The sequence below is a fragment of the Antrostomus carolinensis genome, unplaced genomic scaffold (genome assembly GCF_000700745.2).
Source record: "Antrostomus carolinensis isolate BGI_N321 unplaced genomic scaffold, ASM70074v2 scaffold50311, whole genome shotgun sequence".
Classification (NCBI taxonomy): Eukaryota; Metazoa; Chordata; class Aves; order Caprimulgiformes; family Caprimulgidae; genus Antrostomus; species Antrostomus carolinensis.
This window is the reverse complement of record NW_010292989.1, coordinates 3853-16966: the sequence shown is the minus strand read 5'-3', so window position 1 is coordinate 16966 and position 13114 is coordinate 3853. Positions and strand designations below refer to the sequence as shown.

Below are 13114 nucleotides of genomic sequence, written 5' to 3'. Positions count from 1 at the left end.
GGGAAACCCACATGAAGATTTCGGGAACGGCGCCCGGAGGCGGCTCGGGCAGGTGCGGTGCGGAGCCTCGGCCGGGCCACCCTGGGCTGAGGCGGGGAATGCCGTGAGGGAAGCGGGGGGGCCTCAGCGCTCCCCGGCCGTACTAAACCGTGTCTCCTGCGGCTTGTCCGGGGCTGCAAACGTTTGTTGGACTAAATTTATTAGTTATCCCCCTTTGTAAATTGTCATGCCACGGGATAGACTATCACGGAGGGAAAAGGTGGCGTCTGGAATATGGAGACATGCATTATTACCACATTTCCGTGCAGTGTAGGTTTCAACATTTAGCTGTCACATGAGCACTCTGAATTCTCTTACTGGTTTTTTTTCCCCTCCCTTTTTTTTTTTTTTTTGTCCATATGTAGAAGAGTCCTTATTGACACTGGGGAACCAGCTATTTCTGAATATATTGGCTGTTTAAAGCAGGCGCTGTCAGAGTTCAGCATCTCAATTCAAGAAATTCTAGTGACACACTGGCATCGTGATCATACTGGTGGAATACCTGGTATCTGCAAAAACATCCCTAATGGTAGGCCAGAGATTTTGGATGTTATTGAAAATGTTAGATATGTGGCAAGGAAAAAACTTTCACTGAGTGCTTCTGTGCAAATCAGCTGGATTATCCTTCTGGAATCTCCATATAAACTACATGTAATTTCATGATACTCTCACAGTGTGTAGAATGACAGCAATGAATAATCTGAATATTGTAGTTGTAGTACTACAGTTTGTCCTCAATGCCCGTGCATACCTTCACAGTGAATTTTTCTTATATGTGAATAAACAGAACCTAGATTACCATCAGCAGTTTACGTGGTATTAAGAGATGTAAGAAAAGCTTGATACTTGTTTTATTCTGTATTGACAGTAATTACAAATTGACCATTGTTTTTGCTTAGGTAAAAACAATAAATAATTAATCTCTGAAAAAGAAACATGCATAACTTTGAGATTCCTTGCAGTAGACCTTTAGTAATTGCTGACAAATTCATGGGCCTCAGATCATGAGGGGAAAGACAGTAGGCCAGTCTGCAGGTAAATTCTCATCTAAAAATGTGTATTTTATGTTGATATAAGAGACGTTTCTGCTTTAGTATCTGGGAAGAGAATAAGCAGTATGGATAATACAGTTCTTAGTATCATTTGGCTTCATCACAGGCTTTACCAGATTTTGTAAAGTTGCCAGGTGCTTATCTGCGAAGGAACCTGGGCACTACTGAAAACAGCATCAGTATCTTCGTGAGGAATTTGGGCTTGTCAACCCATGAGCATGGCTGTAGAGACTAGCAAGGGATATAAATATCTTTCTGGGTTGCTATCCATAGCTGTTCCAACCAAGGCATGCACAGTTCATAACAATAGTCACTGAGGGAAGTTGCAGGTCAAAAACCCTCAGTCCAGTGTTAGGCAAATGTTAAATGGTGCTTCTGTGAATCATAATACAGAACGTGAGCACAGAAATCTTAGTGGTGGTGTAGAAACATGGGGGTTTTGGCTCTTGATGAGTCAAGAGGGAACATTTGTAAAATACAATAATTATTGACATTTCTTTATTAATTTCACTTGTGCTTTTTCATCTTTAAAACTGCTGCTGGTACAGAATACAGTATTAAGATTCAGTGGCTTTCACTACTCAGTGTTTGTGACTCTGGAATAAGGTTGCTTTATAAACATAAAGTTACTGTACAGAATTTCTTGTTTCTAGTTTTGTATTCATACTGTGTAATTATTAATAGTTCTTGTTCCAAAAGTAGCCTTTCTATGGAATTAGTTTTGTTAGTGACAAATTAATTTTCTTTGCTTTCTTTAAATAGACTCTGAATATCGCATCTGTAAGCTTCCTCGTGTCCCTCACCGTGAAGAAATAATAGAAGGAGGACATAAATATTTTTATCTTAAAGAGGGAGATGTGATACAGACAGAGGGAGCCACACTCAGGTAAACACCAATTTCTGCAAGTTTGCTGGATCACTTTATTCTTCAGAATTCTAACATGTATATGTATCCTTACTTCTAATGATTGGCAATCCATACATCTAATCTCATCAACACTTAAGCATGTAGACTTCCTATCGTGATCCAGCAGGGTATGTTTATATGAAGAAATGGTTCTTATGACTGAGGATTATCAGGAATTAGCCTTTGGTTTTTGGCCTCAGCAAAGAAATTAAGAACTTTTCCCTTGAAATATTTCCTCTGGCAAAATCAAATAGGATTGTATGTACTTTCTTACCACTCTTAGATAAGTAGATATTATTAAAATTCCTACTTTTGGGGAAGTTTATAGAAGTCTGGATGGATTATGTAGCATGCCTTTCTTTTTACTTTAAAAATTATTTCCCAAGGAGACACTCAAGCATTTAATACTTAAGATTTTAAATTTTAAACTTTTAACCTCTCAGGTTCTAGAGTGCAAATTTGGGAGGGCTTCTTCCTGGAGAGCACATTACCTGTCTTGTTAGCTTGAATGAGTCTGAAACAGAAAACTACTCTGTCTCACAGAAACACACAGACAGTAGAAAGATCTGACTGTCTGTTTCCAGACTTCTGACTCTAATAAGGCATTATTCATCTAAGGACAAATTTTGCTTATTTTCCTCAGTTTAGATGTGAATTATATCCCACTTGTAGAATATATCATCTGGCTGATAGGGAAATAAAAAAGTAAAAATAAAGGATATATTTGACCAAAAGCATTTTATTTTGTTAGTGTGGAAAAAAAAACAAAAACCAAAACACCAAAAAAAACCCCACCCAAACCATTAAGAGTATTATACTGAATCTTGAAGATCTGTCATTATGCTGAGTGGCCCATGTTTGGACAAAATCAATTTAGAGATGGAAAACAACTTGTTAAATTTGAATTCAAGTATGATAGGGATGGCACATTTTGAAGTTTTGGAGTAATGCAGCCAAACTTATGGTTAGTTAAAAGCAGGTATTCTCACCTGGATAATTCAGTCAGTACTTTAAGGGTAGTCTTAGATCCACCACTGGTTCCAAATTAGCAGTATCTGCGTGTTAAATTTCTAATTAGCAACCTTCAAATTTTCAAGGTGTGCCAGGCAGTGTTGGGTTCTTTTTCCTCTGTTTTTCCATGTTAGTGGTTAAGCTCCCTGGTAAAGTTTCATCAGAAACTGGAAAATGCCAGTTCCTACAAAGACAAGATAGAACCCATCAACTTGATTTTTGTGTTGCCTCTGCAGGGTGATGGCTCACCTGCGTTTTGCTGAACTCAGGAGTCATTGCAGCAACGGTGCTGTGCTTCTGGCTTCCCAGCCCTGCACTGACGTGGCTGGGTGCTGTTCAGCGTTGGCCTGTACACCACGCTTGGCACCAGCTCTTATCAGTTCCTGATCACTGCTTTGATGCATCTGCCATTAACAGGAAGATTCTGATGAATTTCAGCAGTAATGCTGGTCTGAGTTGTGTACTTTCAGTTTGAATCATCCTCAGCATGAGGCCTTCTGCCTTTCAAAAATCGTAGAGAAAGGACACAGCAATGCAGCTCCTTAGCAGCTCAGGTTGCTGTATACATATCAACTGTCTGTTCACTCTTTGGTGCAGTCTAATGCAGTAGTGATTCAAGCTGTGGGGTCCTCAATCCTTACCATTCAGGTGTTTAATGACCTGCACGTAGAACAGCTAAAGGACCGTGATTCATTGTTGTATGACAGCTCTGCTCTACTTGTGTCATGGGGCTTTCAGGGGAAAATAAATTTTGGGAGACAACTTTTTCTGGGTTGGGTCCAGAAGTTTATAGTTAATTTCTAAAAGAATTCTTTTGCTAAGTGCAAAGTGTATGTCAAGAACGTCACACATTTCAATCTGGAAATAACATACCAGTTTTTCTTTTTGAAAGCTTCAGAGTAAAGCCCTCTAACACAAAGTTACTACATTACTAGCCAGCTGCCTTAACGCACTTTTATTATCATGTGCCATGTAAGTAAAAGCACATTAGAGATGACAATTTCTGTTCTCTACTTGGTATAAGAAAATGGACTGGGATTAGACAAAGTGATAACCTGTTTACTTTGACATTTCAGCCTTTTTTGATTTATTCTTTTCTGGTTCTTGTTGTGGGCTACTTTGTAAGTGTATGATTTTATCATTATTTGTTTCTAGCTTTTGAAAATGTAGCATATATGCTGTATGAAACACTTATGCTTTTTGTTGTTGTTCTTTAAACAGAGTTTTATATACGCCTGGACACACTGATGATCATATGTCTTTACACCTAGAAGAAGAAAATGCTGTATTTTCCGGTGACTGTATTTTAGGGGAAGGAACAACAGTAATTGAAGACCTGTATGATTACATGAAAACTTTGAAAAGATTGTTACAAATGGAACTGGATTTAATATACCCAGGTAAATGGTTCTATTTTTAACTACTCTGATTTACTATATACTTTTAAAATATCTCCTCTAAGAATTTGAGAACTCTTATTACAAACACCATTACTCATGTAATACTTCAAGTTCATTACTTAATATATGTCCAGTGCTAAGCTAAGATAACTTTATAGCATGGTGGTTTGCAAGACTTAAACATTTTTCAGTGATAGATACCTTTCCTTCCTGAGACTTCTCCATGTGCGAGTGAACTTTGTGCTTCTGTGCCCAAAGTCTATGGAGGTCAGAGTCTTTCACTGTTGGAATCACACAGCAAATTTTGTTTTCTTACATTACTCTATCCATGCACCTTGGAAGAAAAAATAATAATTGTTTTTTTGGTCCTTTGCATCCTCACATACATTGCCAATGTGAGTAACCTAGTAACGTTAATCGTAAATTAATCTTGGAAAGCTGCAGAACTGTCAAATGGTTGTTTTAGTTAATGACTTAGCTTAAATTTGAACAAGAGGCCAGACATCATGTTCTAAAAATAAGTTGCTGAATCATTCAGTCTGTGACTTTGCTTTCATTTTTTTCCTCTGTCTCCCCCAAACCTGGGAAATACATTTACTTTTCATACAAACCACATGTCTGTTTGATAAGACCAGATTTGAAGAATTCATTACATAACTAAGGTTTAAGCTCCTCATTTGCTTTTTCAGAGCTACATCTTAGGATCTTTTCTGACTTTTTCTGTTTCATCTTCTTCAACTTGTCATTCTGGGCGACTGTGTCTACATTCTCAGTTCTGTCTTCCTCCATTAACCATCTATGTTTAGCCTACATAACCAAATCTCTTTTGTGTTCATTCTTAAAATAGGCTTCTTTTGAAGTAGGTGTTCTTTAAGTGCTTTAAGATCTGAGCATAAAAATGCTGTTTAAGAAAAATATCATGACAGATATTCCGTGGATGTGGAGTCTGACATAGACAGAAATAATGACTTATAGTATATCAACTTATCTACTGCTAAATCTACGAATATTTTAGCCTACTGAATCTCAATCTATTGATCAATTAAATGTTCCGCTTTCTTTCTTAAATATCTACAAAATACAGAACCAGTCAGATACAAATACATCTACATCTACAACCATACAAAACTCAGAACCAGTCTGTTCCTCTAATTGAAATTCTGCCTTCCAGAACCCTATGTATGCCAAATTCTATTTGGTTTATACATTTTACCTGTTGTATTTCGCTGTCTCCTTAATCATTATTTCTCTACGTGACACGTTCACCGAGGCTGAATGTTGGTCCCGTTTATCCGTAGCTGTTCGCTGCGCTGCTGTGTGTTCACGCTGTACTTGCAGTCAGGAAGCCGGTCGGATATTGTGCATTTTCAGTAATGAGCAGCTAAGTATTGAGATGGTTTGGAACTAACTTTCTTTTTTTATCCATGCATCACAAAACATATGTGCAATTGTATAAAAGATAACTATTGCCCAGTCAAAACAATTGTTTATACTATTGGTGTGTAGCACAGTAAAATGGTAACTATAGCAGAAGGTAGTTTGCTTTGCCAGTACATTCTATGTAAGCTCAGAACTTTGATTTTATTGCAGTTTTAGGTCTTCGTAATTATAGAACTCTTTCTCTGTTCCCCCTCTATGCTTTAGCACTCACATTGCAGCCTCAGAATTAGATGTAGGGAGCATAAATTTTTGTAACAAGCTGACTGCTGGTGAGGTGTGAGTAGCTGAATTTTGCTGAGCCTTCCTCTTCCATGTTTCTTTTTTAATTTAATGTGGAAATGACTCCAGGCAGAATACTCATGACAACCTGTTTACAGCCAATAGCTGATGAGAATTCTCAGAACCAGAAAAGGGCGTTTTGGTCAGCAGAGGGCTCCCTGTCCTGTCAGAATAAACCAGGTTCCTTGATAATATAGGAAAAAATGGTACTGGAGTTAGGAATCTGTGCAAGATTTCATGAGCCACTTATTTTCTTCAATTTTATCCTTTGTGCTTTAATTTACTATAAAGTAAGAGAATCTCTATTACTTCACAGGGTGTTATGAGAATAATAACTTACTGTTTCTGATCATCTGGGCTATACAGAGGTCTGAAATACTATGAAGCTGTCTGATATTAAGTCTGAATTATTGGAAAGACAGACATATTTTGAGAGATCTATTTCACATGCTGAGAAACATTTACCAATTATGCAGAAATTAATTTATTTATTGGTGAAGTTAACCGTTGCTGTCCTTGAAAAATCCAGATGTGGAAAGATCCACATCTGGATTTATTTCAAAGCATCTCTTGGAAGAGCAGGGACTGGTTTTAAGACTGCCTTGTGATTCCATGTTCAGTCCTTAATTTTGAATACTTTAATGTGACTTCTGTCATTAGAGAATGCAAGAGAATGGACAGTTACCATTATAGCCTCTGCTCTGTATATCTTAATGTGTTTTTTCTAAATTTAAAGTTTTGGTTTTATAAATGGTAGCATATTTACTAGAGATACAGTTATATTTGTAACTTATTTTGTAAGGAACGATAGCTTCTGATTAAATATGTTTGAAATCATTAAATATGTGTGCATATGACAATATAGTTTTATATTTACATGTTACATTTTTTATTTATAATACTCTTTACACAAGGTAAACTTCAATATATATTTAGTAATTTCAGATCTGCTGAAGCGAGTGTATAAGTTAAGATGCATAAATATTTTGACTTGCTGAAGGATAGATATCTTTGACACTTTTTAATTTCACAGATATTCAAAACATGAAAAATAGGTTGCTATTTTTCTGTAAGCTGGTTGTCCTCAGGCAAAATAAGCTCTAGTTTTAAAACTGTTAAAAATAACAGTGCATTTAGTGAGTTAACCCTGAAGTACAAGTACATAATATGATGATTTTTTTTTTACATAGTCAGAGAACCTCAAAAGATACTGTCTGATTTGGATGATACCAAATAACTTCTAAAAGAAAGCTACTTTTTTTTACAGTAGTTTCTGTTCTGCTCATTTTATATATTACTTGGAGTTTAGACTGGCAGAGCTGAAAGTTGCTGCTGCTACTTCAGGTGAGGTATGCAGGCAAAGAAATAGGAAATCTTGCTATAAAAATCATGTGATGAATATTCATCCAAGTAAATTTTTTTTATAGGTAAAACGTAAGATTTAATTTCTGTACGTATAACTCTCAATAGTTTCATTTTATCTGTCATTTTAGTGTATCATGAAGCAGTATTTGGTTTTTCCACAAAGGTTAGTGCTTTACCCATTAAGCCTTTTTCTAATTTGATTCAAAGACCTTTCAGTAAGTTGAACATTTCTGATCTGCTACAATAAGTCCAGGAAAAAGCATGTATGTTTTGTTTCTTAACCAGCCAGACATAAAATGATGCACATCTAACCTTCTTGTGCATTGCTTATTCCTGCCCTGACACGTTCAGATTGGCTCACTGATTTGTCTTCTATTAATTTTTTTGATCTTATTTTTGAAAGTATGTTCTTAAGGGAATAAAATACAGTGTGTGCGCCAGTTTTGAAGATCTGTCCTGGAAAATTTATCTGTCACAATTAAAGATGTTTTTCTCACCACTGTATTTGGTAGGTAGCTCCATAAAACGACAGTAGTACATGAGTCCTTTGCCTCAGCCACTACTGTTTGAAGACCAGTATCAGTTTAAATCATCACTATCAGTATCCTGTGGGGTGAGTGAGACAGGCAGACAGAGATAATATAATAATCTGAATCTCATCTTTCAAATCTGTTCAGCAGTGAACTCCTTTCCTTTTTTTTTTTTAAATAGCCTAAAGTAGTCTTTCCTTGCTTTCCTTATCTGAATAATTCCCCTTGCCCATTCTGACTTTCTGGGTCCTAATTCTTCCTTTTTATCTTAATTCTTTTCAGTTGCAGACTGGGATGCAGACATTCAAACTTAATTTTGGCCTATTTATATGTAAACACCAACATGCCAAGCGTGACTTAAAATTTAACATCGGGGATACTCGGACAGGGTGGTTCATACAGGTGCTGCTCCCTTCTTAGCACTTTTAAGTCTACCAGAGTTTACGTAAGAATGATTCAATCCTTCAGTAGCATACTTAATTACAAATTTAAGTAATAGCACTGTGGTACATGTGTTTTGATTTAGGTCATGGCCCAGTAGTACGTGATGCAAACGCTAGAATCCAAGGCTACATTTCTCACCGACTTGCACGTGAACAGCAAATTCTAAATGTTTTCCAGAAGAATGCTGGAAAATCATATACATCCTCGGAGCTTGTAAAGATAGTATACAAGGTAATTGTTGATTTAAAGTTTTTAGATCAAACTGAAGAAAATTGAGGTTCTGTTCATAATGTTGTATGTAACAGTTTAAGTATTTGGGAGAAGACCATGGTAGCTTTTGAAAAGAGAAAAAAAAAAATTCTGCTTGTTGAGAATTCATATATGACTGTGCATTTAAATTGTATTGTTTGAGCACTTCATTGGAGTGGGGCCCAGATTATTCTTACAAACTTCTTATTTCTAGATGGTCCTAAGCACAGTTTCGTAGGACCAAGCAAAAATAAAGTTGTAGTGCTTGGTTCTAGGTGAAAAGTGCGAGATGACTGTTAGTTTTTGATTTGTCAAAGTGTGTGTTTGGAATCTCCTGAAAGATTGTTTAAAGCTTCTGGTTCCTGATTTATCAGTCTGCAGGAGGGTGCAGGTGAACTGCAGTTTCACAGAGGTGGATATTGCGCTCAGAAGTTCAGTAGCTTGCACGTGTGATTAGACAGGCATAAGGGTATTTTTTTGGTACTTCATAATTTTTCATGTAACCTCAGTAATTTCTACGTGTGCTATGGGGGTTACCCCTCCTAACAAGCAGAGATGAAAGAGACACAGCATTTGCTTCAGAGGAAGATGTCAAAGATGACGATGGCTGGGGTTTGTGAACAGGTCTGTAACAGCTTCACAACTCATTTTTCATGGTTCTGCTGATCCCCAGTTTCCAAAAGAATGACCATTGTAACAGCTAAACAGCCACTGTTACCTGTGGCTGTTTAGCTCCTGCAGTTTTCCTGCCTGAACCACTAGAGTTTTTAAGTATAGAGCCATTCACATGTTTCTGTAAATGACAAACCACTTGTCCTTTCACCATATGGTAAGAATTTTTTCAGTACTACTAAAGCTTTCATATTAAAAAGGAAGTGTAATCTTTCAAAGCTTTTTTAAAGATTCACAATTTATTGAGCTAGTTTTCTAGTGAATTTTCCTGCCAGACTCCTGTTATTTGGAGAAAACTTTTTAATTTTCAAAAAGAAGGCTTTACTTTTAGAATGATAGAGCTGGAGAGGAGGATTTTGAGAAATGTTACTCAGTTTTACCTAATGAGCGCTGGAGAATTTTAAGGTATGTTTTGTCCTCCTGAAGCTGTTGTATATTCAAATTGTTTACTCATTTACAGATTCTGATTGTCAAAGGATATTTAAACCCATGCAAATATTGTCATGGCATAGAAATGATGGGTATCTGTGGAGAAATGCATCTTTAAATTTGTCTTTAAAAATGCTCAGCTACACTGACAACCCAGTGCAGACCAAGCTCAGAAGAGCACAGTCATCTCAGCGTTGGCCAAAGTTTGCATAATACAAATGGATAATGCACAAATGAGCAAAGTAAACAAAAATGTGTTATTAGGCTACTAGTTTAACTGTTGTAAAATTGATTTACTCATTTCAGTTTGTTGTCATTACATAACTAACTGTATGTTCAACACAGCAATTGAGAAGGGGAAAATCTATGTTCCATATACTGGAAAAAAAAATGGGAGGTATTTAAACAAATACAAAATGCATTATTTGTGTTCCCATTAGGAGATCCCTGAAAATTTACTTCTAGCAGCAGAAAATAACCTCCTAGTCCACTTGAAGAAGTTGGAAAAAGAAGGAAAAGTGTGTAAGTTGTGGATGGAGGGTCATTTTCAGTTTTGTTTTCTATATACTGTTTCTCATTATATTTTAGTGCATTATTTCCTGGGGAGGGGGGGGGCGGCGGGGAAGGCAATTAGTTGCAGTAGCTGTTCTTCAGACAATTTGAAGCAGAATTATATACAGAAAGCCTATGGTTATACAGTATTTCCAGACTTCTGGATAATGTTTTATAAAGTGTGACATGCTTAGGGCATGCTTTTCAGCATTTACCAGCCTGGATAACAACATGAAATCAATGTATTTTTTCCAATTTAGACTTTCTGTTTATTTAATGATAAATCAGCTGCTAGGTACTAATTGTTTGAACAACTGAGACTTAATTTTTATAATAATAATGACCTGCTTTTTGTTCAAAGAAAATAGAGTAGAGTCACATGAATACAGCCATTCCTGAAGTTGAGAAAATTACGTCTTTAAGCATGTTTTGTGCAGAATGCCACGGAAGCTTACCAGCATGATACTTACTGCACCAGCTTTTAAGTGCGATCTCAATCCTTGCTTATTAACATACATTATTGACCTACACACCTCTCCAGTTTGGCTCCACAAGATTTCTCTGGGGTATCAGATGCTGTTGACTATTTATCCTTTACTTTCACTGCCAGAGTAGCTCAAGCAACAGTATTTTCTGTTTAGATGAAGTACTGGATAAATTAACTTTCTCTTTAAAGGTACATTTGGAGTCTTTCCTACAAAAGACTGTGTCTATGTATCTTAAATGTCCAGGAATTAATTTTTCTGAGTGAGCTAGTGACTCTCATCTCTTAAGCCAGGTTTGGTTTCTTGTTTGTTCAGGGTTTTTTTTTTTTCCCCAAAACACCCTTTTCATGCTAACTGGACAAAAATAGCTCAGTTTTCCTCAGAAATCACTTTTGACTTTTGAAGAGACAGCAGATGGGGAACCTGGGTCAGATATCTGTTCACAAAGTAGCAACTGCTTGAAATTATTAGAAGGTTTAAATAACTAGAAGAGATGCTAGTCAGAAGAGTTGTTGTGACTCTTCTACTCCAGTTGGAGGTCCTTGATTGAGCTGTGTGCTCCTGCTCTCCATGAAGCACAAGAAATGCCCTTTGAAGTTTTTTGTTTTGATTTGGTTTGGTTTTTAATCATCAATTTGTGCTCACATAGAAGGAGGAAAGCAGTCTCATTAGAACACCTGGGGGTGTTCAGTGCTGATCTCTGCATTGTGAAAAGGGTTGCTGAGTTTTTAAATACAAGCTTAGACCCAGATCTATGATAAACACTTAACGTGTGACCTTTGTAGGTTTTTCAGTTCAAATTAAGGACATCTGTTAAGGGAAATTGAATCTATTGGTTCTGAGCGTGTAGCATACCAGTGCCTGTGTACTCACTCATATTACTTGTTCATTTGGTTTTGATGTGATGTCCTTTCCACATAGTCTGAGTTGCAGTATTTCAGGTTTTGTTCTCATTATGGAAGACCTGAGTGGCAGTCATAACACTGTCTGCTGAATTTTCACAAAGTATTTTTCCAAAGAAATATGTTGTTGGGATGGGTAATGAATGTGACAGGCATATTACAATGTTACAAGGGAGCTACTGCATGTAAATTATGGCCATATGCCATCTGCTGCAGTGACTAATTCACCACTTCATTCTAGGGATTGCAGTTTATGGTGGTACATAACTTTTATAACTTCAATTAGGAGTGATGCTGCTTTTACAGATTTCCTTTTCTCACTTTAAACAGAAGAACAATGTCTTGTATACAGGAGCATGGCACAGTATGTGTACATGAGCTTTCTCCCATGTTTGGATCTAAATATCTTGGTCATTGTTTTACATTTTTAAAACACAGCTGATAAAGAGATAAAAATAATTAGACAGTTCTTAATATAGCAGCACAGATTTTTTTTTCTCTTAAGTTCATAAATTTCAGAAAATGCAACAAGTGCTCTGCTACCTCAGTTTTCTTAATATCTAGAAATTTTAATATTCTGAACTTTAAATAACTGTAAGATTATTAAGCCCTTTGTTAATAATCATTCTTTATATTGCTAGGTTACATTGTGAAACAGTTAATGTTTATCACCTTCCATTAAAACTCAACACTGGTCTGAAAGTATTCCAGTAGTTTTAATATAAAGTGACAAGTACAGGCATACATATGCATGTAGGGGTTAAGTTTGAGATAGTCTAATGTTTACCTATAGCATCTAAGTGTTACTTTGTGACTAACTCAGTCTTTTTTTCTTAACAGTACGTGAGGAGTCTCCTAGCTTCAGATGGAGAAACAATTTATAAGTTATGCAAGATTGTGCAAGAATATTATTAATCTGCACAGTTGCTGCATGAAAAATTGAATGATGAGCTCAGATGATATGTAAAATAAAAACTAATTCTTCTTTCTTTTAAAAAAAAAAAGTAACACAATTTTACAGCAATGTTACAGTTAACTAATTTTTTCATGTTCTACTTTATGGGAATTTTAAAAATAACATGATAGGTCTGAGTTAATAAAATTGACTGTTGTAAATAGAGATGTAAATACTGGGGTTTATATTCCTTTTCTAATGTAGCTGCCTGCGCACACATTTGCTGGTCGCTCACTGCAACAGGCTTTAACAAATGCTGAAAGTAATTCCGGACTTCTCTGTTTTCTGGTGGAAGCACCATTTATGTGGAATTCATTCAAAGGATTCATTCATTTTAACTAACCAATGTCAAAAAATGCAGAGTTGAAGCAAATTCTTCAAAGGCAAATTCTTTATCTTACAA

The 13114-nt window shown here is 36.2% G+C and overlaps 1 protein-coding gene across 1 annotated transcript; it reads left to right on the top strand.

Annotated features, from left to right (window-relative positions):
• Window positions 1-404: 404 nt before the first annotated feature.
• On the top strand, window positions 405-12750 carry LACTB2 (lactamase beta 2; the record flags this gene model as incomplete). Its single annotated transcript, XM_029087254.1, has 6 exons — window positions 405-568; window positions 1854-1977; window positions 4231-4409; window positions 8550-8698; window positions 10258-10339; window positions 12597-12750. Coding segments are annotated over 6 exons (742 nt in total), but the record flags the coding sequence as incomplete, so codon positions are not given.
• Window positions 12751-13114: the final 364 nt, after the last annotated feature.